Source organism: Alligator mississippiensis, chromosome 1 (genome assembly GCF_030867095.1).
Source record: "Alligator mississippiensis isolate rAllMis1 chromosome 1, rAllMis1, whole genome shotgun sequence".
Taxonomy (NCBI): domain Eukaryota; kingdom Metazoa; phylum Chordata; order Crocodylia; family Alligatoridae; genus Alligator; species Alligator mississippiensis.
In genome coordinates, this window is record NC_081824.1 from 190052256 (window position 1) to 190078718 (window position 26463).

Sequence of the window (26463 nt, forward strand, 5' to 3'; positions counted from 1 at the left end):
CTCCTAACAGTAAGTTTCGTCAGTTCAAGGCAAATAGAATTAAGATGGTGTCTGGTTTTGAGCAGAAAATTTATTTGAATTTCATTAAAGGTGAAATTAAGGCATGATCAGGGGTCAGCAGGGCAGGCCCTACGAGGAGAAGCTAAGGGACCTCAATCTGTTCAGCCTCCACAAGAGAAGGCTGAGGGGAGATCTAGTGGCTGTTTAGAAACTAGTCAGGGGGGACCAGCAGGCATTAGGAGAGTCCCTGTTCCCCCAAGCACTACCAGGAGTGACAAGAAATAACAGTCACAAGCTGGCACTACTTCACTGTCAGGGCGGCTAGGATCTGGAACCAACTTTCAAGAGAAATGGTTCTGGCTCCTATCCTGGGGGTCTTTAAAAGGAGGCTGGGCTGGATGAACACCTTGCCGGGGTCGTTTGACCCCAGTACTCTTTCCTGCCATGGCAGGGGGTCGGACTTGATGATCTGCTCAAGTCCCCTCCGACCCTACCAACTATGAAACTATAAGGTGAAAGCTGGGCACAAAAAACTAGCAAAGCATTAATGCAGGTGCTAAAATGCTTATAAACCCTAAATATGCCTCATCAAGTCATTCTTATGAGAACCTTTCTGGAAAGGAAATACCTTCAAGCTTCTCATTTTTTTTTTTCCCATTGAACAAACATTGCCTTGACTTTTTCTGTATTACAGCAGAACTGACTCTGACTGGTTTTCTACGCATTAATATTGTTAGTGTTAGTACATCTCTGGCAATAGTTCTTTATTAATAAAGAGCTACAGCTAGACCAGTAGAATGGATACAGTCCATGTGTCTCCTTTCTGAATACTCATGCGCTCTCCTTTCTTACATTTATGTGCATGTAATTTATTAGCCAACTAGTAAGGCTTTTGATTTAAAACCTCAAGGTTTCTCTAACACTTATTTTTTTTTTTAATATGTAAAAGAATTATTTACTGAAAGCAGAAATGTAATTCCCTCAAAACAGGCCTCCCAAGATTCAGTATAGTAATAGCTATTATGCAACTTCTGTGGTTTTGTGAATAATCAGGAGTAATTGTCCTCATCTCCTACATTATTTCATTTGATGCATATTGTGTAGGCTTCTCTCCTGACTAGAACCTCGTTTACCTGATGAGTTACAATGGTTCTTTCTGATGGATTAAATGTAGATTTAGGAATTGGGGCTGTTAACTACTGACTCTCATTACTGACTTGCTATATGACTTCAGACAAATTGCTTAGTTTTGTTTGCCTTACGCACCGTAACCTCTTCTGTAAAGGGGCATGGTATTTGCCATCTTGTGAATCACTTTAAGATTTATTCAAAGTGTGCTATATGAGAGGAGAGATGTAAAATTTCCAGAAATTTTGAAGCCCTGGGGGCAAAAAAATTTTGGTTTTTTTTTTTTTTAATGGAAAAAAACAAATTCTGGGAAAAATTGAAATGTGTGCAATGCTTATTTTTTTAGCACCCTTTACAGATCTAAATTCACTTGGCTACTTTAAGTACATAAAATGTGTTATGTATAATTTGGTTTGCTCATAAAATTATCATATTTAGTATATTTATTAAATTTAAAAGTATAGTTTATTCAGACTAATTACAAATTTACTAATTGAATTTACTTTAAAATGTTTTTAACTGTTGTTACAAATGGAGCTACAAGCTGCTGAACTCTAAGGAACCTAGCATCTCTTGGTTTTTGCCAGTTTTTATGAGAAGCAGGCAAAAATTAAAGTTGAAAATAGAAGAAACCATCAACATTATAGCAAAGCGAAGGAAGTTATTATGCATTTCCTCCACAGTATCAAGCAGATACAGAAAACTCTCATTTTTAGAAAAAGGGCTGAGAAAAAAGGGGGAAAAAAAACCCCAGGACTCATTGAGTACAAATTTTGCTACATGAAAATTTGTCTAATTGGTCTCCTTTTCTGAGCTATCACTATCAGCAGTTTCTGCTTCTTCTGATTTTTCTGCTCCTTCATTTTTTATCATCTTCATGGACTTCTGAAAACTGAAGGTTTGCCCAGATTAAGACAAGCTTATCTACTCTTTCACATGTTAGTTTATTTCTTGATTTGGTGTATTTCCAAACATAGACCAGTTTCTTTCACATGCTGCAGTAGATGGAGGAATCTGAAGCAGGTGAAAAGCAAGAAGAGTCAGAGGCTGTGTCCTGCAAAGGCCTTGCCACTATGTTGCGGGAGGGATATGCTTGGCAGAGTCCCAGACTGCATTCCTGGACCAAATACCTGAAGAAGTTCTGTATTCTGCAACAATTGAAAGTACTTTTCCAACATCAAGTCCTAAGTGTCTTGCTTGGTTTGTCAAATGCAGTAGCAGTGCACTAACTAACATTTCTGCCTTTGAATCTTGGATCCACGAGATTTGCAGCAGCGTGAAATGATTGGCAGCAACATTTTTCCTGTCTGTTAATAAAGTCTTTAACTTTTCTTTCTTCTGTACTTGTTAGCAGAGATGCACTTAGATTCTCAAAAACAGTTGATTTTATCTGGGCCACTTGGTAAGGGATCTCATGAGGTCCCTTCCAGCCCCTAATGTCTATGAAATCTATTAAATCTAATGTCTGTGAATGTCTGACAAAAATGCACTGTCTGATTCAGATCCAGTAATTGCTGAAGAAATTGGTTTTAGAATCTTCAGGGAGTTCTGCGGCTGAACCCAGAAGACATCTCATCGACTACAGTGTTCCTTACACTTCTGGGTACTTTAAGATACTCACTTATTACTGTTTCTTGAAGAGCTTCTTTTTTTTTTTTTTTTTTTTAGTAAACTTTCAAATTAGATGGGGTGGAGTGGTGATCTTGTTTTACTGCGGAGTTTGAGTGTCACTATTTTATTCTTTGCATTCTTTTCTTCCTGCTGCATGTTTTTTAACTGCTTTTGCTCTTCTGTAGATTTTTTGCAGTGTCCAACTTCATGACATCATTAGGAAGTAAGTTTGGTCCACAGGATGCACATCCTGTTGCAGTAATATGTGGATATTTATCCATTATGATCTCCCGTGCTGCTTTCATGTTACTTGCATTGTCAGTCAGCAAAGCAAATACTTTACCCCTCCCAATCTTCTGTAGGACTTCATAAAAGTAGTGGACCTGGTAGCAGCTTACTGCTACACTAGGGGAGTACATCAAGGGCATAGTGAGCAACTATTCACCAGGGCACCTGAGGGGAAAACCAGGAGTAATGGCCACAGACTCCTAGAAGACCGTTTCAGGCTCAACATTAGGAAAAACTTCTTCACAGTCAGGGTGTCTAGACTGGAATAAGCTTCCTCCAGAGGTGGTGCAATCACCTACCCTGGAAATCTTCAAGAGGATATTAGATAGTCACCTTGATGGGTCACATGACCCCCAGTTATCTTTCTTGCTTGGTGCAGGGGGATGGACCCGATTTGATCTTCTGAGGCTCCTTCCAGGCTTACAGTCTATGATTCTATATTTTACTACTGATATACTCTGCAGTATGCCTGTTCTCCCCTGTTTCAATGCCTCTATAAAAAACTGGTTGAGGTGTGGTTATCACAAAGTTTGATTCCTTTTCCCCACACATTTGTCCATCCATTTGTAAGTACTGCAAGACTTCATTGATTTTTTTTTTCCCTTGTACAGATTGAATTACACATTCATATTCTGACTCTAAAAGAGGCTTGCTCAAAGAATGTCCGCTGGGCAAATGGTATGATGGTCTTAGTAATTTAAAAGCTTCCTGCTAGTATGCATTTTCAGTTATTGACAGTGGCCTCCCAGAAGAATATATTGCTTTTGCAAGAGATTGGTCAATTTTTTCCTAATCTTCAGGTGTCATCTTGTCTACAAATGAAGCTATTGAGAGTCTTTTGTATACAGGTGGTTGCAATATTTGGTTACTTGAGGGTGTTGATTGGGCAACCCTTTGTGATGCTGGTGTTATAGAAGAAGAAGCAGCAGCAGTAGGAGGACTTCTGTATTGACAGTGTTGCAAAGAGCTACTTGCACTTTCATCATCATGATCTACCTCCTCCTCACTTACACCCATGAAGGATTTTTTTAATGTCTTCAGGACACTTTACATACAAGGATGTGTTTGGTCATCCTAGTAGCATTTGGAAATGCATGTTTCATTTGACAGTATTTGCAGATCACTTTTTTTTTCTTAGAATAACTTTCAGTGTGGAAATGCTTCCTTATGCTAGAAGTTAGTCACACCATTTTGTTGAGGGGGAAAAAAGAAAAAAATGTAATTTAGTGGCTAGCTTGCATATATAAACAGTAAGCTACAGCATGTACAAATTTAGTAATGGGTGGAGGAGTGGCCTCCTCAGAGTTAGCTGTGAACAACTTCCCTGCCCTGCAGGCCTTACCTTACTGCTAAGGTTGAGTGATTTGTCACAAAATATTAGATAAGTAGGAATTCACTTATGAATTACATAGGTTATGAAAATATAGTAATGCAGCTAAAATATCATTTAATATACTGACTTTGGAGAAATTTAAACTCTTAACTTTCAGTAAAGAAGTATACTTTCTTTTAGTTCCTTTGTGCTGCTTCTGTACTTCTGTGGATCTTGAGGTCACAGGGTCAAGAAGAGGCAGGTTCCTTCCAACTCCAAAACTTTTAGACTTGTTCTGTCTCCTTTCCTGAGGCTTTTGAGCAACAAGGGCCATAAGCTCCTTGTTTCTAATCCAGGGATCTTTTTCTCTGACAAAAAAATCACAAATTCTCTGACAAAACCCCCCAAATCTGTTATTAAAATTAAAAGCCCCCTGAAGCCCCGCCTAGCCCTGGCAGGTACCCCTCACTTGCTTCCAATGCTTCCCCCAGTCCTGCTGGTACCCCTCACTCGCCTCCCCAAAGATCCACCCCAGCCCTGCCCTCACTGCCTCCACAACAGCCCTGTGCCCATCTCATGCCTCTTGCCCCCACCCACAGCCCCTGCCCCCTAGCCCTGCCAGTGGGGGTCCCCAGTTGCTAGGTCTATGGGGCCAGGGACCCAAGTCTGCAGCTCCCTGCCCCCAAGAGCAGGCAACTGCAGCAGAAGCAGCCTGGAGCCAGCTCCCCCACTGCTTTGCCTGCTCAGGCAGGGGCAGGGCTGGCTATCCCCAGCCCTACTGATGCCCCCTGCCAGAGGGTCCCCCTGCCAGCCCCACTTACCTCAGGCTCCAGGAGGGAAGAGTGAAGCTGAGCCCGGAGCTGTGGCTGACTGAGTGCCTCAGGCCCTGCCCTTCCCCCTCCCCCTCTGGGTAGGGCTGGGGGTTTCCTGCCCTGTTTGCAAACAACTCTTGCAGGCTGGAGCTCAACCAGCCTGCAGAGCTCTTTGCAAAAGCAGGGAATCTGCAGGTTTCTCTGCTAAAAAGGGAAATCCGTGGTTTTCTCTGTTTTTCTGTGGGTAACAGAAAACCCGGATCCCTGCGTAATCTCTACAGGAATGAATGCATGCTGCTGCCAGTGTCTACTCCCAGTCCTTTGAGGCTTAGGCAGGAGGATAGGAGCAGATCCACCAACCTCTAGATCAAAAGTCAACAATAGAGGAAGTCCACAAACAAAGAGGGCATTGAATCCTTCTTCCTTCTCTTGTGAAAATGGCAGTGCCCCCTTGGGGGCAGAAATGCATTTTGCTTTTGCATTCAAGAGTTGTACTGTACTGGTTGTCCTTGGTGTACGGGAATTGTAATGATCTGATACTATAGTAGATAGTCTTACATAAAAGTCTTCCTATTACATAGTTATTAGAAAACATTTTTGAGGAGTAAAGGGTAGCAATATAGGAATACTTTATCTTAAACATTCTATTCATCATTCTAAATGACAATATTTCATAAGAGATTTTTTAATTTTTCTAAAAATTTTCAGTTTTCCTTTTTTTTTTTCCTGGGCCTTCACATCGCTATATGAGAGCCAAGTAGTGTTCTTAATACTCTTGATCTTCCTGTATGGCTGTCATGCTCCCAGTTATTGCTGTTTAAAGGTAGATCATGACTCATCATTGTATTTGCTGGCTGTCCCTGCTCCAGTGTCTCTGTCAGTAGATGTCACAGGGATAAGAGAATTCTTGCTCCTTGTTGTGTAACTGCTTGCTGCCTTACTGCCTCCACTGAGACCCAGGGTAAGTAGTAGCAGTGGGGCCCTACCTATTTATGGCTCTGTTTTAACTAGTAAAGGAGTAAGCTGACTGAGATGCTTTTTTTCTTGCTAGAACACAATGTACATACTATTTTATTGCTTCTGGTCAGCTAGCAGAGCTTGTCTGGGACAGTGTGCTGCCATGTCACATCTGTTAAACACCTGCATGATTCCTTCTGGCCATGTGTGCAACCTTCCTAAATCTGGATGTACAGCTTAGTCTTACTTGCTCTAATATGTTTGTATAAGCAACACCATGATTTTTTCCCCTAAACCTCGCTCTCTTCTAAAGAGGCAAATTTGTTCTGTGAAGTATTCTAACTACAGTTCCCATGTAGGTCTTGTGTTAACTATTCCTAGTTAACATAGACTTACTGAGATGAGGCGTGGTCTTTCACAAAGTACCTAGTCTGAATTGACTTGGATGTTTATTATCTTAAAAAAGGTAACGTGAAGAAAGAATATAGAAATTAACAAGCTACTTACATTTTCCTTTGCGTCAAGCTCATGTCAGGCATTCTACTTTGTTAGGATCACAGTGGTATGTGTAATCAATCTAATGTCTTTACAGTTTTGTAGGTTCCTTACAGTAGCATTTCCCAACTGGTGTGCCATCAGGCCCGAGCAGGTGTGCCACGAAATTTTGGGGAGCCCTGTCTGTCTGTCTGTCTGTTGCAGGCCTTGGGCATGGCTCCAGCCAGTGATTCAGGTGCTGTGCCACCCTCTCCCTGCTGCTCTGCGTCTGGTTGCATGCGTGCCCCCTCCTCCCCCCCCCATCCCTCCCCATCTGCGTCCTGTGTGCCACAGTGGTTTTTTTATCCTTGTAAGTGTGCCGTGGGACGGAAAAGGTTGGGAAACGCTGCCTTACAGAATTCAGCTTTTACTTGAAACTTCTCCTAAAGGATGAATTCTCTAAACAGAGTAGATTCAGGACTTTCCTTTACAGATTTGGAGACAAGAGAACGGGGCTTGCTAGCTCACTTGATGTGTAATGTCATAGAGCCTTAAATTTGTAGGTCATTGGTTTGAAATCTAGCCCAGCAGTTACTGAAAAGCTATTATAATTAGCCATGTTACATGGCAAAAGAGTTTCTAGTGGACAAATGTAGAATTGTGATGTGACAGTAGGCACTCTGGGTAGCGGGGGGGTCAACAAGTGATAAGGCTCAGAAACTGAATTTACCCTCTTGCTGCTAGAGGTACTCGCTCCTTGCTGGGATTGGGTAAGAAATGCTTGTAAGGATGTATATTTGCTCTGTAGATAAATAAAGGTCTTTGTTTTCTAATCTGAAAACCTTGACCAGCACTAAAAATTCCTTTAGAGACAGAGCTGGGGGGTGGGGGTAGTTGAGGGAAGTGGAATAAGGTAGGTAGACTGTACAATTCTGTATGATTTGTACTTTATTGTAGGAGAGGCATGTAACCAGCTCTTACCTTACCCAGCCTCATAGCTTGCCACTGTTCAGTTTTGCTCACTCTTGGGTTTCTCAAAACTGGCCAGGTGCATTATAAATTTGACACCATTCAGATGATTTTGGCCTTGTACAAACATTGTTTCTTCTGGGAGAGTTGCTGCTCTCCCAGGAGAAACCATGAGTGTACAGATGTTCAGGCTGTTTCTCCCAGAGTAAAATGGTCTGCTCTAGGAGAAAAATAACCTTGGAACAACTGGATTTAAGTCATTCCCAGGAGAGTTTCTCCTGAGAGAGTGAATGTCTGTACTTGTCGTGAGTCCTTCCGCATCCTCATTCCCTCTTTCTCCGCCCTTCTGGAGAGGATGTATTGCTTGGTGTACTTTGCTGTTTTTGCAGGGGATGCAACAGATCCCCTTCACAATTCCCACATTGTGCGGCAGGGTAACAGGCTGACCATGGGCTGTCTGGGTCAGCCAATCAGGGCTGCCTATGCACTGCTGCCATCTGTTGCCAGGCAAACTTAAGGGAACCTGCAGAGCATGCTGAGATGTCTTCACAGACCCCCCCTGGCTGCATAGTTTTAGCTCTGCAAGCTGTCCATTGTTCAGGACCTCAGCACTTGAATGTCTGTACATGCAGCTCTGGGTAAGTTTCTCTGCCAGAACAAACCTGTGAGAATTCTCCCAGGCTATTTGAATGTGTGTATGCAGCCAGTTTAATAAAACAGATGTCTAGCAATGTAACACTTTGAGTCTTTCCCTTTTCAGTCAGGGTCCTTGCAGGGCTCAGCAGTCCATTGTGTCTTCTACACCAACCCTCGCTAGGAATCTTAGTTAGGATTCCTCAATAGTTGCAGTTCCCAGTCTGCACTGTGCAGTGCATGGTACTTCCTTTGAAGGAAGGCTCTTCCTCAAGGTTCTGTGACTTCATCTTGAGGATTTCTTTTCCTTCCTGTTCCAGCAGGTAGCTCCAGTCAGGCTTTCCCTCTGGCTGATATGAAAAGTCCCTTTCCCAGTTGTCTTGGACTGAAGGTCTTCTAAATCATTTTTCTAACTGAGCATGCCTCTTCTTCTAGGAAGCGCTCCAGGCTGCTAGAGGCTACTAGAAGTTGATAACCTCCAGGCTTTTAGAAGTTGATAACTGGTCACCTGACTGAAGCCCAGCCCCTGGGAGGTGGATAACGAAGCACATATGGGGTTTAAATGTTTAAATGTACACTGTGACAGAGCTCTTGGGCTCTTCAGGTTAACTGAGATGGGATAAAAGACTGAGTTGTAATTTTAGCCTAGTGACATCTCCTTACAAAAATCAAAAGATTCACTTAGCTTGATTTAAGATCTCATGAAGTCTGAATTGAAAATGTTGATGTTCTTATGTCCATCAATGTAATGAAGTTCTTTTGCTGTTGTACCTTTATACAAATGAATTGATCTGTTTTGATATTATCCTAAATTTTAAGAAAGAATATTGGAATCATAACAGACATTTCTTTTACCTTATGAAACAGTTCTGTGATGTTGTATTGCATTTGCTTTAGACTTGGACTGTTAATTTCTTGGCTTTATTTTTCAGGCTGCCAGCACACCACTTAACCCCCTGAGCTTTCAGTGTGGGTTTGTCAAACTCAGGATTGACCTTCTACAGGCCTTCTCCCAACTCATTTGTACCTGCAACAGTCTGAAAACTAGTCCACCACCAGCCATTGCTACAACAATAGCCATGACATCAGGAAATGACCTCCAGCGGTGTGGGCGCATTTCTAACCAGGCATGTGTTCATTATTTCCCTCTCTTGTGCAGTTTGTTTGAACTTTAGTCCCCCTGTTCAGATGAGGAATTTAGCTCTCTGACAGAAGAAATGAAAGGGAGAATGTTGTGCCTGTCACAGCATACTGGGGCTTGTGGGTTTTTTTCCATAACCCAGATACCTGTACAAAACTTAGTCAGAGTTTCTTCTGTATACACCAATACCTCAGGTGTTTCTTTACCCATTTAGTGTGCTCAGATGTTATAGTGGTATGCCTTTTTTTCAGTGTCTTGTAAGATTTGGATTGTTACAGACATGCAGAAGAGGGATGTCTACAGAGAAATTGGCAATTTGATTTAAATCTCAGAACACCGATAGCCTCCTTGGTACTGTATAATACCACTTAAAAAGGTATTGTCCTGAGGAGTTGACAATCCACAAGATAAGCTGTAGATTGTAAAAGAGAGATGAAAGTCTTATTAGCTGTTGAATTATCATAGAGGTTTAATTGTACTATTTTTATAAGACATGTTAATTGGTGACAAAAATTACTAGGTTATGTTTATTATTTTGTTGTAGAAAAATTATTCAGTGAGTGTTTTATTTTGTAGTTCAGTGTGGGTACATACAGACGTTTAGGGAGCTTAGGGGGAGGTTAAATGAAGTTTAAAAAAAAGCCATTCCATCTACGGTAAGTTGGGAATGGGGGAGCTAGCAGGGGGGTGCTTGGGGGATAGGGGAGAAGCCAGGCTCCGGGGTGGGATTGCGGGGGGCAGGCGGGGTCTGCAGGGTCGGGGGAGACTGGGGCTAGTGGCTGCCCAGCTGCATTCCTTTAAATTGCTTATTGGATTGGTATCGGCTGATATGGCTGATTAATCATCAGCTGTTGGTATCAGCCAAGAAAATCTTCATTGGTGCCTCCTAATAGGTATATTGCCAGACTATTGCAATATTGCCATATTCGTTCAGTGTTAAAAAAATATATATGTAGCTGTTGTATTTTAATTTTTCTTGATCATCTTCATTATTTCTTTACTGTAGATGAAACTCTCTATGGAAGAATTCCGAAACTTGGCTACACGGTATGGGGATTTGTATCAGTCCTCTTTTGATGCTGACTCAGCAACTTTAAGGAATGTAGAACTGTATCCTGTTTGAAGCTCAAAATTTACTCCTCCCTACTCCCCCTGTTTCTTATAAGGGGGATACAAATCTTTAAAATTCTTGCTTGTGAAGTGTAAATCCTGGTGCACAGCTATTTTAATAATCCTGATATTAATATTTCGAAGCCTATTTGGAAAATAAATCTTTCATTAGTTGGTTTTCCTTCGCTTGATATAAGCTTGGTTATGAATAATGTGGAGAGCTAGAAGTCTTCTGATTCCTGCCCTTTAGATGCTGCACATATTTTTGAATTGAACCTCATAATTTTACTTAAGTCATCATTATTACTCATAGTGTTTCTTCATTTAGCATATTAGCATTTCTCCTTAATGATAAGTGCTATGTATTTCTTTGTTGAGGTATATTTATAAATCCTTAATATAATGTCAGACAACAGCAGAGCTGCCTGTTGATTTCTCATGCAATTGAAGCCCTGATTTTGGATCCTGAATCTGCAAGGTAAATCTCATGGTACCCCTTCTATGCTCTCTAATCTTGTTCAGAAGAGGTTCTTAGCAGTTTTTGTATGTTTTTTTTTTTTCTCTCCCCATTTTAATGTTCTGGTCTGTCTAAATTTACTTTTGATTCTTTATAGGGGAGACTTATACCCATGACATCTGTTGCTAAGGTTGATTGGAAAATGCCATGGCAGCCTTCATTCAAATTGTCTTTAATTTGAACCAAGTCCAATAATATTAATTATATTTTTATGAAAAGGATACTTCAGTTGAACTGTTTTAGGTGTAGATGACTTGCCTCAACATTGAAGTAGCAAGTTCCCAAATTCTTTCTCTGCCACTTAACTCCAACATTTTTTTATACCATTATTTTCTGATTTTGGTATTTTTGGTTCTCTTCCCTCATGTCTCTAAAGTAACCTGCATGCATATTTTCTGGCTTAAATTACTGTACTTACTCAAATCCAAGATGACCCCCAGTTTAAGATAACCTCTTAATATTTAGATTCTATACATGGAAAACTTATTAATTTGTTATAATTTTCCATGTGTAGAACCTAATTATTGGGAGGACATCTTAAATTCATTCCTACCACTGCTGTAGTGGGGAAAGTAGCAGTAGGGGGCTGGGCAGTAGAGGGAGCATGCAGTAAGGTAGATGGTGAGGGAGGCTTTATCTACTTTATTGAAGATATAGATAAGAATCCTTTTGGGAAAAGCATGGGATAGGATTCCTTTAATAACATGGGTAGAGTGCATTGGGCACCATTGAAATAGTTTCCTCTCTTAGTTTCCAGGAATACACTTCAAGTGGAGCTGCACATGTTGAAAGTGAATATGAAAGAAGAATGATGTCTGTATTTAATCACGTATTGGAAGAAGTGGAATCGCTGAACAGGAAATATGCTCCCGTGTCTTACTTGGCAAGTAGCAGCTACAATATAAATAGAAATTTCTTTTTTAAAAAAATGCCTCTAATATTTCCTTGCTATTGTGGAGGAGAGGCCAAAGAACATATTAATAGGACAGTCCTTCATTAGCATAACTTACAGTTAGCATAATGGTCTTTAATGAACAAGCAGTAGAACTACTGGTAATGTTGCACTTGGAAGTGATTAAAGTAAAATAAGCCTAAAGTATGAAGCAAAGTATCTCACATAGAAAAATAGGGCTGGAAAGGACCTTAGAAGGTCATTGACTCCAGCCCCCAGTTAAGGGCACATTCATTCCTGTCTAGACTCTCCCAGATAAAGATTTGTCTAACCTGCATTTAAACTTGCATTAATGGAAATTCCACAGTCTCTTCAGGTAATCTGTTCCAATACTGTTTAATGTTATTTTGCAGTTGTTGCAAAGTACCCATAACTAATGGTTTAAAACTAACAGGAAGACAAGAAATCCAGAGAATAATCTGCCATTCTTCATCATCTGAGGCTGTTGAGAGGGGAGGGTGAAGAGAAGCATCAGAGGAAAAATTTAAAGGAAGAATGTTAGCATTATCTTTGCTCTTCCTGGTTTTCATCAGGTCTGGTCAGATCCTTGTTTTTGGTTCAGTAGTGGATCTTATGCAGCACTTCTTTTTGAGATATCTGAAATGCTGTAGAGTCTATATGTTGCAGACTTGGCTGTGCTATGTTTTTCTGGTTGACAACATTTCAGTACAACATTTTGGAAGAAGGTAGGGCAGGGTGGTACTAGTGACTGACTAGTTCAGAGGTATGATCTTTTGTAGGTGACAGCCTACTTCATTAGGCTGGCCAGTCTATTCATAGCATTTGATAAAGTAGGTTGTTACCTACAAAAGCTCATATTTCTCTGAACTAGTTAGTCTCTAATGTGCCACATTGCCCTGCCTCTTGCCTGACTTCAGACTAACATAGGTAACCACCTCTCAGTACAGCATTTGGTACGTATAGGGTTTCTCTTATCAACATAGGTCATCTGAGAACACACTGCGAATTGTACTAAATACAAAAGCCAGACTGATGACATCCTGCTGTTTCCTTCAGTGCCATATTATACTAGAACTAGTTTCTCTTACCATTAGTGGCCATTATTAAGCAGAACTGCAAATTGTCATCCATACTGTCATGGCATCTCCTGTTCTTTAGCTCCTAAAAATGAAGAAATTATCTACTAATTCTAAATTACATATTGCATATTACTGTGTTTATTTGCCACCCTTCCCAATGACTGAAACTGGTTTGAGATAAACCTGGTCAGCCTACAGTAAATGTAACTCCCTCTTAAGTGGCATTTCTCTTGACTTAAATGTGAGAGAGATGAGTCTGGTGTGCATATATATTTTAAGAAAACTAAAACTAGGTTTCAGATATAGCCCTGATGCAGCCAGTTCCAGCGTAGGTTTTCATGATACTGTTGTATTGACTTAATATGTATTCTTTCTTGGCTACTTTATGCTCTTTCAGTTCAGGAAATTTTATCTGTTTTCTACCCTTGCACAAGAGAGAAATTTGATTTGATGATCTCTTTCCATCTTAACTATTATCCTAGAACCTTGTAAGTCCATTTATTGGTCTTTAAGTAGACATGGCCACAAGCATAAGAGTGAAGTACATGCTTTACTGTTGCTGTTGTAAAAAGCATTTCTTCTCATTTGATGTTCCTTTCTTATTCCAGCATACAGCTTGCTTGTGCAGTGCAGTCATTGCTTTGCTGAAAGTTCCCCTTTCATTTCAAAGATATTTTTTCCAGAAACTACAGTCGACAAGCATTAAGGTAAGAAAAATTCAGATTGGATTTAATTACTATTTATGCTTACGAGTCTTACATGAGACTAAAAAAATAAAAAATTAAAAACCATGAGAGCGCTCTAGAGTTCATCAATCTTTAAAAGGTGTCCACACGTGTGGTAGTACTCAAGTCTTAAATATTTGCTTCTCAGCTGAAATGTAATCTGTCTCAACCTGTAAGTAGACTTCAAGAGGTTTTTAAAGCAGATTTATAAAAAATAAATTCCTTTGGCCTATTTAAGTAACACAAATAACATTCTAGGAATTGCTGGTTCCTGATCTTTTTCCATTTATAATATAATTGGGTTCAGCTTAAAGCAGTGACACTTGGTTCCCATATACCTACTGTAGTAGTGATAGTTCAGGTCTCTCTCTAAGGCACTATCTAGTGCTTTGTGGACATGCCCTCAAGTTACTGCTTGAAAATTCTACCTATAACCTTTCAACTGACTTTGGGATAGCAGACTACATTTCTTAAGAAATTCAGATGAAACACAAGTGAACTTGTTTGTTGAGATGACATCATCTAATTTACCACCTTGCTCACCATTGTGAATTCTTGTAGGAAGGGGCATTTGAAATGAATGAGCACTTGACACTATCACACAACTAGCTTGTGTAACTCTTGATCACTTCCAGCTGTTCTTTCAAAAAAGCTGGGTTTTGCAATACAGTGAGGTATTGCAAAGTGCATACGCATCAATTACGAACCGACTACAGACACTCCCTCCTTAGAAAAAGTTTGTGCAAATAATATTTAATTTTATTTTAGATCTTTGGAATAACAACAATTGTTTCTTCAAGACTAAGTCATTAATCTAGAAGTTAGCAAATAAGCAGAGTTAAACTTTACAGTTATAGAACCTTGCAGATAAAAAAAAAATAATCTTAAACTCAGTGGAAGATTTCCCTTTGTTCTGGAACAGTAGAGTTTAAGAACACTCAGTTCTGGAGAAAATGCCTTTGGTCACTCTAACAACCTTCTTTGTCCACTTGGAAGTGACTTCTATAGTCTCAGGAAGAAATTGTGCCCTTCCTCAAGTCAAAGGGAGCAAACAGCTGTGCATAATTGGGAGCCTTTAGGGAAGGAAATGGAGAGGACCTTTAGAACTCCCTCCCTATGGGGAAGGGAGAACCTCCTGATCTTGACTTTTCAATTTGAAATAATCTTCTTGCTTGGTTATTTAATAAGCCCAGACTTCAAAAATGTGGTCCTTAGTTATAGAAATTAATAGAAGGCTGTTTGTTTTTTTTTAGTGTTCCATTCAAAATGTCTAATTGAAACAACCACTGCAGGGACCATGTCTGTTCCCAATGCTGTTTATTAATTTTCTTATACTCCGAGTCCCTGCTCTTCCTTTCTCTTTCCATTCCATCTGCTGCTTCTTCCTTTCAGTTTGGGGAGCTGTTCTCTTCTACCTAACAATTGTGCATTTCTTTTGAAAAAGCACTTGAGTATTTACTAGAGTGCTGAAAATAGACTTTGTTTCCTTATGTTTCAGCTTGCTTTGTCCCCATCTCCACGGAACCCAGCAGAGCCCATTGCAGTACAAAACAATCAACAGCTGGCGTTGAAGGTGGAGGGAGTGGTTCAGCATGGCACCAAGCCAGGCCTCTTCCGCAAAATTCAGTCTGTCTGTTTAAATGTATCTTCAACATTGCAGAGCAAATCTGGACAAGATTACAAGGTATGGGTACACAGTCAGTCATATGTCCTAAATTTTACTGATGCATTGCTGTCAAGGGTGGAATGTGAACTTATATTCATTATCAAGCCTCCTTTTAATTGCACAATTATTGTTTCGTTCTCATAAATGCATGTGTATAATTGTTCTATAATAGTCTTCGCATTCTTGAAGGCAAGTCTTGCACTGGTTAGAGCTACACTTAGTACAGTTCTTGCTCGCATTCTTTTTCCCACGCTTATGCATTAGGTCCTCCATCCGTACCTGCAGGATACTGGTACCTCCAATATGTATGGCATTATTGAGTAGAAATGTATTATTTCAGATGTTGTGGTGACTTTTTTTTGCAATAAAGGTATTCACAAATGGGAATGGCCTTGTGATTGTGACTTCCTTCAGAGAAGAGCAAAAGTAACCAGTTCTCTATTATCTAGCTATTAAAAAAAATACTTAACTGTCTTATTTTATGCAAGAGGCAAGGATGTCCTAGGGTGGTATCTTTTTATTGGACCAACTCTGCAGTTGGGGTAGAGTTAGACAACCTTTTGAATTCAAGGCATTCTTCCTGACTTATTTCAGGCATTTGGATTTCCCTCTGTCTATAGTAAATTGACTTCCCTAACTAAATAACAGCTAAATAGGAATTAGGTTAATGAACAATTCTGTCAAAGCTTGTCAGGATCTGAATGAACACATCCTTCAACAGATAGTATGGAATGATATTCTTAACCTTCATTTGTTTCCAGATCCCCATTGACAACATGACTAATGAGATGGAGCAGAGGGTGGAACCTCACAACGATTACTTCAGTACTCAGTTTCTATTGAACTTTGCAATCCTTGGTACCCATAATATCACAGTTGAGTCCTCTGTAATAGATTCAAATGGTATTGTTTGGAAGACTGGGCCGAAAACTACCATTTTTGTTAAATCCCTGGAAGATCCATACTCACAGCAGGTTCGCCTTCAGCAACAGCAAGGACAGCCAGCATCGCAGCAGCAGCAACAGCAGCAGCAACAGCAGCAAAGAACAGCATACTCACGGTTTTAATCCTCAGAAGTGCCATTCGCTTTCAAGGGGCCAGCTTAGTAATATCTCACTTTTCTTGGACATGGCAGATGTCACTTTTTTTCCTTTTGATGTTCCTGTCAGTTTTGTACTCTGGGCATTTTTACATGTGATCCTGACATGGTGCTGGGAACTTTTAATTAGTGAGCCACGCTAGTTAAAAGTGCCCACGCATCATGTGTATCAGTGGCATAATTGGGTAATACGCGCTTGCACTGAGAGTGTTTTATTTCATCGCCATTTTATCATTGCGGAGATGCGCTGTACCACTGATGCGTGAGGCCAGAGTGCGTCAATTTATGTGCTTCAGGAGACTTGAGTAATCGGGTCTGCTCAGTACAGTGTGTTGGAGCAGGATCCCTGCATGTGTGTAAGTGCCCAGTGTTCTTAGTTGCCATTGTTATTGCATTCCCATAGCTAATCATCAAGGGGCAAATTCAGGCTCCAGAATAAATAGGTGTGGCTCAGTTTAAATGGAGAATTGCTCTTTTTTTGTATAGTGGGTCTTCAGTTTGGGAACCTAGCTATATAGCCTTTTCCAACACCAGTTGTACAACAGTTTTGGAAATTAGCCAGCTGGGAGGCTGTCAAAGTTATCTGGCTAGCATGTTTCATTGTCATCTTAGGATATGGACTCTGCTATGTACCTGCATGCTGCTTCCAGATGGATTCTGATGTTTGGAATCTCTCTTGAGCCACTAATGATACTCAGATTTTTCATACTTTTAATGCTAAGCAAAGAGGGCATCTCTCAATGTGTAGCAGTTGGCAGGAATGTCCAGGCATCCTTTCAGATGATATGCTATTAGTTTTGTGGTTTAAGTGGAAATATATTGGCATACCAGCCAACAGCATTTTGTCTGATGTTCATGTAGCACTGTGTGTGCTTGTTCTCTCAGTGCTATATATAAATGTCCTAAAGGGATATCAGCTGGAGAACAGAGATTTTTTTTAAAAGGACAGCACAGATTTAGCAGTGGAAGCAATTTGGTTTGTTCCTTAAGCAGGAGAACAGAATTTTTTTTATATTTCATCTTTGTCTCCATTTCAGAAACTTATTTTATTTGTTTACACAGGAGGAAAGAAGATGAATTTACAAGTTACCTGTTTCATCTTGAACTATTTGCTTTAAAAAATTGATTTATTAAATGGCAGAGCTCTGGTGCTTGGCAAGTGTGATCTTTGGACTATGTTGGTCAGTTCAGTAGGTATTGTGGAAGAATTTCACTAATAAATAGCTCTCCTGTTAGTTGGTTTGTACTCAGTTTAAAAATATATCTGCTCACAAATACACCTTTATTCCTTACCTGAAACCTAGAAAAAGGCCCAGAGGGCTAAGCCCAACCAGTGTTTTTGTCCTTAGGAAGTGCATCACATTATATATATCAAGCCTAGCCTTTATGAGTAATACCTGCTCAGTACTCCAAATGAAACCTAGAACTATGTCAAGGATCCTGCCAGTGTTCTGGAGGAGGTTTTTTCCAGGCTCCAGTTTTGTCAAATAATTTAATTGCTGTGCAGAGGAGGAGGTATGTTTCTTGTGACCTGCTTAGCAATGAATTCCTATTATGCTCATCACTGGCATATTTGGGTGTCTTTAGGTCCTGTATGTTATCCTCACTAGTTTAAAATACTGATGTGCAGTTGTTCATCAAAGTTGTCCTCTCCAAGACAGACTTGAATGCAGTCTTTGTCTGTGTAGATGGGCTTTACTGCTGTAGTTGACCGGCCATTTTTTTTTAATGGATAGAATATAATAAAAACTTTTAAAACCTACATCTGCTTGCCATAGAGGAATGAAGAACAGGGGCCTGTTACCCATTTTTCTTAGACAGTTACAGAGCTTTCTTGGCTTTTGATTTTTTTGAAAAAGAAAACCTGAATTAAGCATGGTTGGTTCTGATCTCGCAAGGGTTTTGCAATTTGTCTTTTAATTTCAAAGCATGAAAGAAATTAAGTGCATCAGAAGAAGCAACTGAATCTTAAAAAGGTTTTTTCAAGGAAATGGGAAAATTTGAACAGGGTGTCTGACTCTTGTTTATGAATGCTGAAAGAAGTGGCTAAGTTTGGTGAGAAGGAAGTGCACTTTCCTGACATATGTGCTAAAACCACACCATGGTACTACACATTAGAGTGAAGTTACAAATATTAGCCAGTCAGACTGCCAAAAGCTTAATTCTGAAGAGCGCTGTTATATTGATGTCAACGGCACAGTCCATATGGTCTCATCACCCTAGAGTTCTTGTACTTCATAGTTGTAAGGAACCCATTCTTGGGACATTCCTCTGAGAAAAAATATCTTGTCTTCCTTTTCCATCTAGGCGAATGGAGGCCTAGAGAGAGAGGACCTGCCTGTGCACCCACACAAAGTTTGTGGCAGTCAGGAATTTAACTGTTTTTAAGTCTCATTCCCAGTGCCTGCCTTCCTTCCCACAGTGGAAACAGTAAAGGAGGAGCACCAGAGAAAAAGGTTAAGCTATTTATTTCTTACTGTAAATAATGAATGTTTGTTTCTCTCATGAAATTACATAATATACTGATTGAAGTGTGTGACAACAGTGTAACTGAACAGCCAAGAACTGAAATTGCCACAGGACTTGCAAGAAATTAGTTGTCTCTTTTTTTTTTGGATGGGGGGGCTAGAGGGGGGTTGTTTTTTTGTGGTGTTTTTTTACATTGTACAATTACATTTGTGAATGTACTAGGAAAATTTACCCACTGATAGCTATGGTCTAAAACTGAATGATCTGCAAGGCAGTAAGATTGACCCAATTACGTGCAGAATAAGACTGTATTTTAAAACATGTATTTCTTTTTCTCGGAGACAAGCTTATTGCTCTGATCTGACAATGCCTTCAAATGCAAGGCACATTTGAACCCTGGTTTGGGTCCAGGCAGATCAGGCCTGAATGCAATATCTGGGATCAGAGGCCAATTTCTTTGTAAATGCCCTAGAGTAATAGTATTATTTTGTACTGTATTTGGGGGGGGGATGGATGCTTCATGATTACAGTGATACATGGGACGTAAATGATTGAGGAGAGAGAAAACAGGAATTTCACCAAGTAATAAAGCAGGAGCTGCAAGTGAGGAGAACAGTATCATCAGATAAAATTACATGGAAACAGGATGTCAATTTTTGTTTCCACCCTCAGCTGAAATGTTGGTTTGTTGATGCAGCAAGAACACCAAAGATCAGGTCATCAGCTCATTTGCCATTGAATAAATCATTAGGTTTTACTTGGTTAGGATTTTAGTCCTCTTGGATTGCTGAGTTTAAGGATTTTCAGCGTCTAGTTATTTCTTAAATATTTTTTTCTTAATCTTGTAACTGGAGGGAGAGCAGCTGGCTCCCTGCCAGCATGCTCATTGGCTAGCTGTCAGTCTTGCACACAACTTTGTCCATGTTGCCACCATGTGGCAATGAGGACAGGGCTGTGGTGGAGGTAGCGGGGGGATGGAGGGTATGGATGACTAGCTCATTCATAACACACAGCTGGATGGTGAGGTGACGGTGGTGGTGTTACCATCTTTTATTTAAAACTAATGTGTAAAACAGGTTTAGTAACCTTTAAGAAGTGTTAGGCTGAAGTAAGGGTCCGAAGGTAGGACATTGCTTATGATGTGGCTGCTGTTGTCTTCACTCTAAGCTTCTGTGGCTGCCGCATCACTTCCTGCTCTGTATCAAGGGCTGCTCTTTTTGTCTCAGTCCTCTACTTCAGCTTCTGCCACTCCATTCCCATCACTAAATCCTGTTGCCACGGACTGCCACAAATGGCAAATTTGGTGACAAGACGTGTGGTAAGTGGATATGAAAGAGCAGGGAGGGCAGGAGGTGGCACTGCAAAATGTACAGAGCAGTGTGGTGAAGGGGGATGTGCCAGGGTAAACTCCAGTGCAACAGACAGGGGACCTGGGGGTTCCCCCTCTGTGTTTTCACTGGTGTCTCTGAGACCACTCCTGCTTATGATGCTGTGTGGTTCTTCCTGCCATTGAATCACAGATATTGCAGCTTTATGGGCTGAATGTAGTCATTTGCTGGGCTGGATCCAGCCTGCAGGCTCGTAGATTGCTGACCCCTGGTCTAGAACATTTGCCTAGGAAATGGAAGAGCTAGGTTTAATGTTTGTACCTGAAGCGGTTCAAACACGCATTGCCCACCTCCAAGGAGTGTATCTTAACCTTTGGACTATAGGCAAAGCTGGGATGGCAGCACTTTTCTCTCTTCATTTTGTGGCTGTGGAGCTGAAATGCAAAAATCTTGGGTCTAGAGGCGAAGCAAGAGGGGGCTTGTAGTCCAGTGATGAGGGTACTCTACAGGGACAGGAGTCCTGGTTTGTGATCCTTGCTCTCAGGTCTGTGTATGCATTTTAGATTAGTAAGTGGCTATTCTCATGTTAAGGTACAGTCACCAAAGTCTGCATACACACACACATGCACATGCAACTGTTTTGTCTTGCACCATATATATGTGTGTGTGTGTGTACTGTATATAGTGAAAGACAAGACAGTTGTTGCTCCAAAAGAGAGCTCAGAATAGGATTAAATGCTTTTGCCTGGAGAGCATATTTCCAGAGAGCGATATATCTGTGAGTTTATCATTGGGGCAAAACAAAGGTAAAAAATCCATTTTTCTTTCTCTGCAAAAAGGGAAGCATGACACAGTGATCAAAGCCATAAGGGTAGGGGTAAGTGGGGCTAGGTCTTGTCCTTTCAGTCTTGTTGAGCTTAAGGAAGACATTCAACCACTGTGTACCTCAGTTCTGACATTTGTAAACCTAGAAGAATTAAACTCTTCTCATGTTGGTTTTATACAGCAGAATTCATTGGCTACCATGCAAGTCTTTGCTGCTATAGAAGTGCAAGGTGTTGTGGCACATACAAAATAAAAAGGTGGGCTTTTTATTTCTTCAGCACCGAGCACAACGAGGTCCTGATTTGTGACTAACATCCAGCCACTAATTCAGTGCAAATAATAGCAAACTTGGCATTGCTTTCATTATCCTCAGCTGTGGAATTGGGAATAACACCCTTAAAAATTAAAACAGTGTTTTATTTAAAAAAATGCCACTAACGTATCTCTTAATTTGGTTTAAACCTTTTAAATATAATTTTGGAGGCCTTTATGTCATTGCCCTGAGCCAGACCCTCCGAGTGTTTTTGTGAAAATAACATGGTAAATGGTGGTTGTATCCGTTAATACTAGTGACTACATGTGTGTAGTGTTACCAAATTTGCCCATTACTTTGGGGTGTGCTCATTTATTAGGGATAGTTTCTAGGGTCTTGGTGATTCTGTCAATGTGCTGCTTGTGTTACTATACGGAGCTGTATTTCTCCCTTCTGCAAGCCCTCACCCCCAGTGGAGCTATCTTGCAGGACTCAATCTCAATGGGACTGGGTTCCTCCAGTCACCAAATCAGTCATACACACACAAATTAACGTGACACGCCTGATCTGGCCGGGCTGATCAGCATGGACAGGCTGACGCCCTCATATGCCAAGAATCAGTTCATAAGAGCAACAATAAAATGCAGTCAAACACAAGCACACAGGTAAACAGAATCCCTCTGAATCCAGCTGGGTGTCCAGCTGACACCCTCATGGGCCAGCATTCAGTTCATAAGGGCACGTCTGAGTCAAACTGGGTCAATCAGCCTGTACAAGCTGATCCCCTTATGTGTTTCAAACTCAGCACGTCCCAATCTTGGCCTCTTGATGAGCAGACCCCACAATAATTTAGGCTTCACAGGGATCTTTAGCATAGGTAAAAGAAGCGTTGCTGCAGAGCACAGGAGGAAAAAGAAGCAGAGAAGGAAAAATATACCCAATTACTACCAGTTTGCCTATAAAAGTTATTTATTGCTAAGCATATGAAATATATAATAGTACTAGTAGTAATAGACATGCAAAAGAAAAACAAACACAAACAATGACAATACTACCCTGGTTTCACTAAGTATTTGGGGAAACTTAGCTCAAGCTTAACTGATACAGGTCAGGTTCAGAAGTTTATGCCTAGAAAGAAGAGAGAACGCTGGGAATCTCACCGAGTCCACGGTACCCAGGCTGCAAAGCTGACAGGCACAGTCCGTAGCACAATCCTTGAAGAGAGAGACGATCTGTTCTTCCAGCGTCCCAAGAACGACAGGGGATGGTGTCAGCACAGGAGTTTTCTTCTTCTTTCTTTCTCCTTCTTTTTCTTTCTCTTTCTTCTTTTTTTAAGCGCACACACTTACAGATTTTTATACCCTCAGTTCAGCTGCTTTGAAGCACCTTCAGTAGTGTAAATCATTGTCTTTTCTATTGACAAGGGGTTATCTGGTTTGGACCATCTCAGGAAACTGATTGATAATCAGGAAACACTTAAGATTAGGGAGTAACCCAAATACTTGGGAGCCAGCTTGAGATTCCTATGGATGGCAGATATCCTGATGGGATATCTCATGGTTTCTTCAGGAACAATAGATAGCTTGCAGTATCAGGATTTTGGATTTTTACTTGTTGTGCACAAGCCTCAGCTTAGCATGACTTTTCCAGATTTTACTATAGCCTTTTAACAGACTTAAAGCAATTATTGGGGTGCTCATAACCTTTTGTGGAGAGGACTCCCACCAGTCGTCTCGGGAAAGATACGACAACACCTGGGATTAGGGCTCCAGCAGGCTGGATGCTGTGATGAACCCTTAACCATTGTTCAAATGTTGCCCGTACCCCCTCTGACTCGGTCTCTTGCCTCAGCATTCCCTAACCCGGCAACCGAGTTTTAGTCAATCAAGTTTAAATAGGCCTCCCATAGTGGGACCGGGGAATGTACGGCCCGAGATGCCTATTAAACTTAGAGCTGTGTGTGTGTGTCTGGGGGGGGAGAAGTCCTTAGCAAATCCAGATTAGAACTGGTCTGATAAATGCTGAGCTGGGTGTGTGTGAACATGGGTTAATTAACATTGGAAGCACAGATTCCCCATCGTGCAGCGCTCTCCTGCTTCTCTGGTCCCAGAATTCACTGCAGTCTCTGCTTCAGGCTTTCTGTTTTCCATCTCTCATGTAAATGAATGGTCATCTGGTTCCACCTCAGATGCAGATGAGACCGAGGGCAGTTGTTCACTCTTATCACCCTTATCTGGAGAGTTTTAGGTGCGTCTCTCACTGCATCTTAATCAGTTTCGTTTAGGTAGAGGAGGGGAGGGGGGGGGGGAGTCCTTTGTGAGTCAGACAGACTGCATCCTGTGCCAGGGTTGCCCAAGAATACAGAGCTGAGGCGTAACAGTAGTTAGTTATAGTTTAAACAGTGACAACAAGTGACTTGGAGAGATTGGGTACATTGTTTTGGAAGTATTTTAATGGCAGCTAACTCTTAGAGGATACAAGTGAGTATCTGCTTATGAAAGGATTGAGAGGGTGAGAACTCTAGTGCTCTGCCTTATCGCCTAGGGGGCTTCTCCCCTGGGTGCTGTTCCCTTCTTACCCTTCCTTTATCGAGAGCTTCTACCCATTCATGCTCAATATCATAAGTTTTATCCCTTAATCAGCCAGTTGTCAACTATAGCATAATACCTCTTTCCTAGTTCATTGAAGCTCTTGCCTATCCCAATTCCTGCTTCTTCCTTCCCTGCCTCCTCCCACACTGGGATAAGCACAGGCCTCTTTGAATAGCTTCTGCTGATATCAAAAGTGGTTGGGATTGTGAAAGCAGTTTCGAGTAGTTTGCTACTACTGCTTCCAGTGGCTGGGGGCGCTTTTAGATGTTGATGCAAATATTTGACTCTAGGAGTTGGGATATAGTGTGTAAAATAGATGTCATGAGAACTGTAATAACATAGTGAGAAAGTCAGAAATTCTGTGTGAATGCTGTTCACACAGAACAGCATTCACACAGAATGGTGAATGACCTTGGTATGACCTTCAAGCTGTTTGAGATTAGATGAAACCAGGTAGTCAGTCATTTAGCTGTTTCATTGTTTTGGTGGGGAAAAGGGAAACGAAAGTTACCATTAATAAAACTGTGGGAAATTGCTATCATCAGTTCACTCCAGCAAAGAGTCAAGAGATCCCTTAGTTAAGAGTCGCTCCTTAGTCACTTCAAGTCCAGGTAAGAGTCGCTCCTTTCCCACAACAAGCCTGGAGAGAAAGATGTTGCACTGTTACTAAGCCTAGTTTATATAATGGGGGCAGTCCCATCCAGAGAAATGGAGACTTGGCAGTGAATCCATAGCCCTGCCTTGTAAGATGGAACTTAACAGAACTGGGAGCACTTTGTTTGCTCTGTTGCATGGCTAGGAATATTGCCTGTCTCAGAATGATTTGGCAGATGAGATAAGAGGGAACAAAGTGCAACTTGGGTTTGTTTGGCCCTTAATGAGTTTTCTAAAACAACGCAGACATGGTTAGCCATCATAGTTAAAGCCAAGCTACCAACTGGTTCAGTTCCACCCCCTACTTGTCATATCCGTTGTTGGTGCACAAGGCCTTAAAAGTGAAAAGGAGGAGCTAGCGGAACAGGAGAGCAGTGCTTACACTTACAGATATGATAGTCAAAGCATTATAACCTGCTGGCAAGTGGTTTAGTAGTCTAATAGCTCAGACTGATGCAGAGAAATTTGACAGGAATCAAATTTCCAGGTAAAAGCTTAAGTTTCCTTTGTGGGGGATAATTAGAGCACATAACTTGCCCTTCGTGTCATCACCATGAGAATAAACTCCTTGATAGATTTCCAAGCTAGACGGTCATTATAGCACTCTTCAAAACCATTGTACATAATTTATGCTTGGAGGGGACCAGGTCTATGACTCATTTGTGCCGCAATGAAATATTGAGGTTTCCAAGGCACTTCAATTACAGAGGTGGCCTGGCACAAGGATAGGATCTACTGAGTTATGATATTGTTACCCAGTCCAGTTCAGTGAGAAGGAAATAGAGTCCAGTTTGCTTGAGAAAAAAGTGAAATTGTTTAAATAGATAGATACAGAAAACTACAATAGTGGTCACCTTTTGTTAAGATGTATAGGACATTACTAAAACCTTTAAAATTCTACCGTAGTTTTTACCCAGCAAGCTGAGCCTTAAAATCAAAATAACTGTCATGTAGCAGGAAAGCACAACTGTGATAGAGGGATGATGCTTTGTGAGGAGAAGTCTGCAATCCATATTGCCCTTAAAAAAGTTCCTTATTATTGAAGAAGAGGTAAAAATATCCTCACTTCAAAATCTGCATTTGAAATCCTGTTTTTAAAACGTTTTGAGGGGACTATTTCTGTGAAATAAGGACCATATTGTCCTCTTCAATTCTGAGTACCAACAGTCAGAAGTCTCCATCACCAGTGTTCTTGACTGGCCCCAAAGAACACTGTGAATCATGTTCAAAATTACTCTTTTGCTTCTAGCTTTGTTGGCCTATCGTTGCATTGGCAGAATTTGCATAGGACTGACTGTGCGCAGAACTAAATGTGGTAATTTAAACCACAAGACAGATTGAGATGCTCATTGCAAATCTGACCTCCGGTCTCCCAGCTCCTGTTTCCTACATAATTAGGTCTCTGGCAGGTTGAGATCGGTTTGCGTATCTAATTCAAGATCTTTGTGTATAAAATTTCAAGTTGACTCTAACTCTTTTTCAGTCAGTGGTTTATATTGTTCACCCTTACAATGCGTGATGACAGCATACAAACGTAACTCCATTAATTTGCAGGCACTCTGTAATGGCCTTTTTATAGTAGCCCTGCAAGATTTTTACAAACATTCAGTTAAATGTTTGTAAAATTGCCAGAGGCTACAAAGGATCACACAACAAGTTTAGCCAGTCATATCTTTTGAGAATCAGATCAGTTGCAATTAGATTTACCAGAAGAACACTTTCAGCTGTTTGCATGGAGAATTAGGTATACTTTTTTTCAATAAGATATAAAATATAGAGGTTTCCCTATGGGTTTTTTTTTTTTAAGAAAGAAGATTGGATCATATTCAGCTTAATGTAGGTAAACAGCACTTAAACTTTTCTGAGGCCTGACCTAGACCTGCTTTGATTCACTCTTGGGGTGCAGCAT

General features: G+C 40.8%; 1 protein-coding gene across 2 annotated transcripts in view; it reads left to right on the plus strand.

Annotated features, from left to right (window-relative positions):
* INTS7 (integrator complex subunit 7) overlaps positions 1-18196 on the plus strand; it is a 44112-nt gene extending 25916 nt beyond the window's left edge. For both annotated transcript variants that reach the window (XM_014598152.3, XM_014598153.3), the window contains 7 exons: positions 9117-9311; positions 10332-10435; positions 10845-10913; positions 11703-11835; positions 13553-13651; positions 15168-15353; positions 16097-18196. In XM_014598152.3, coding sequence (XP_014453638.2) covers positions 9117-9311; positions 10332-10435; positions 10845-10913; positions 11703-11835; positions 13553-13651; positions 15168-15353; positions 16097-16402 — 1092 coding nt within the window. In that variant the 3' untranslated portion in view covers positions 16403-18196. The remainder of the gene's footprint in view (positions 1-9116; positions 9312-10331; positions 10436-10844; positions 10914-11702; positions 11836-13552; positions 13652-15167; positions 15354-16096) is intronic.
* The last annotated feature ends 8267 nt before the right edge of the window (positions 18197-26463 follow it).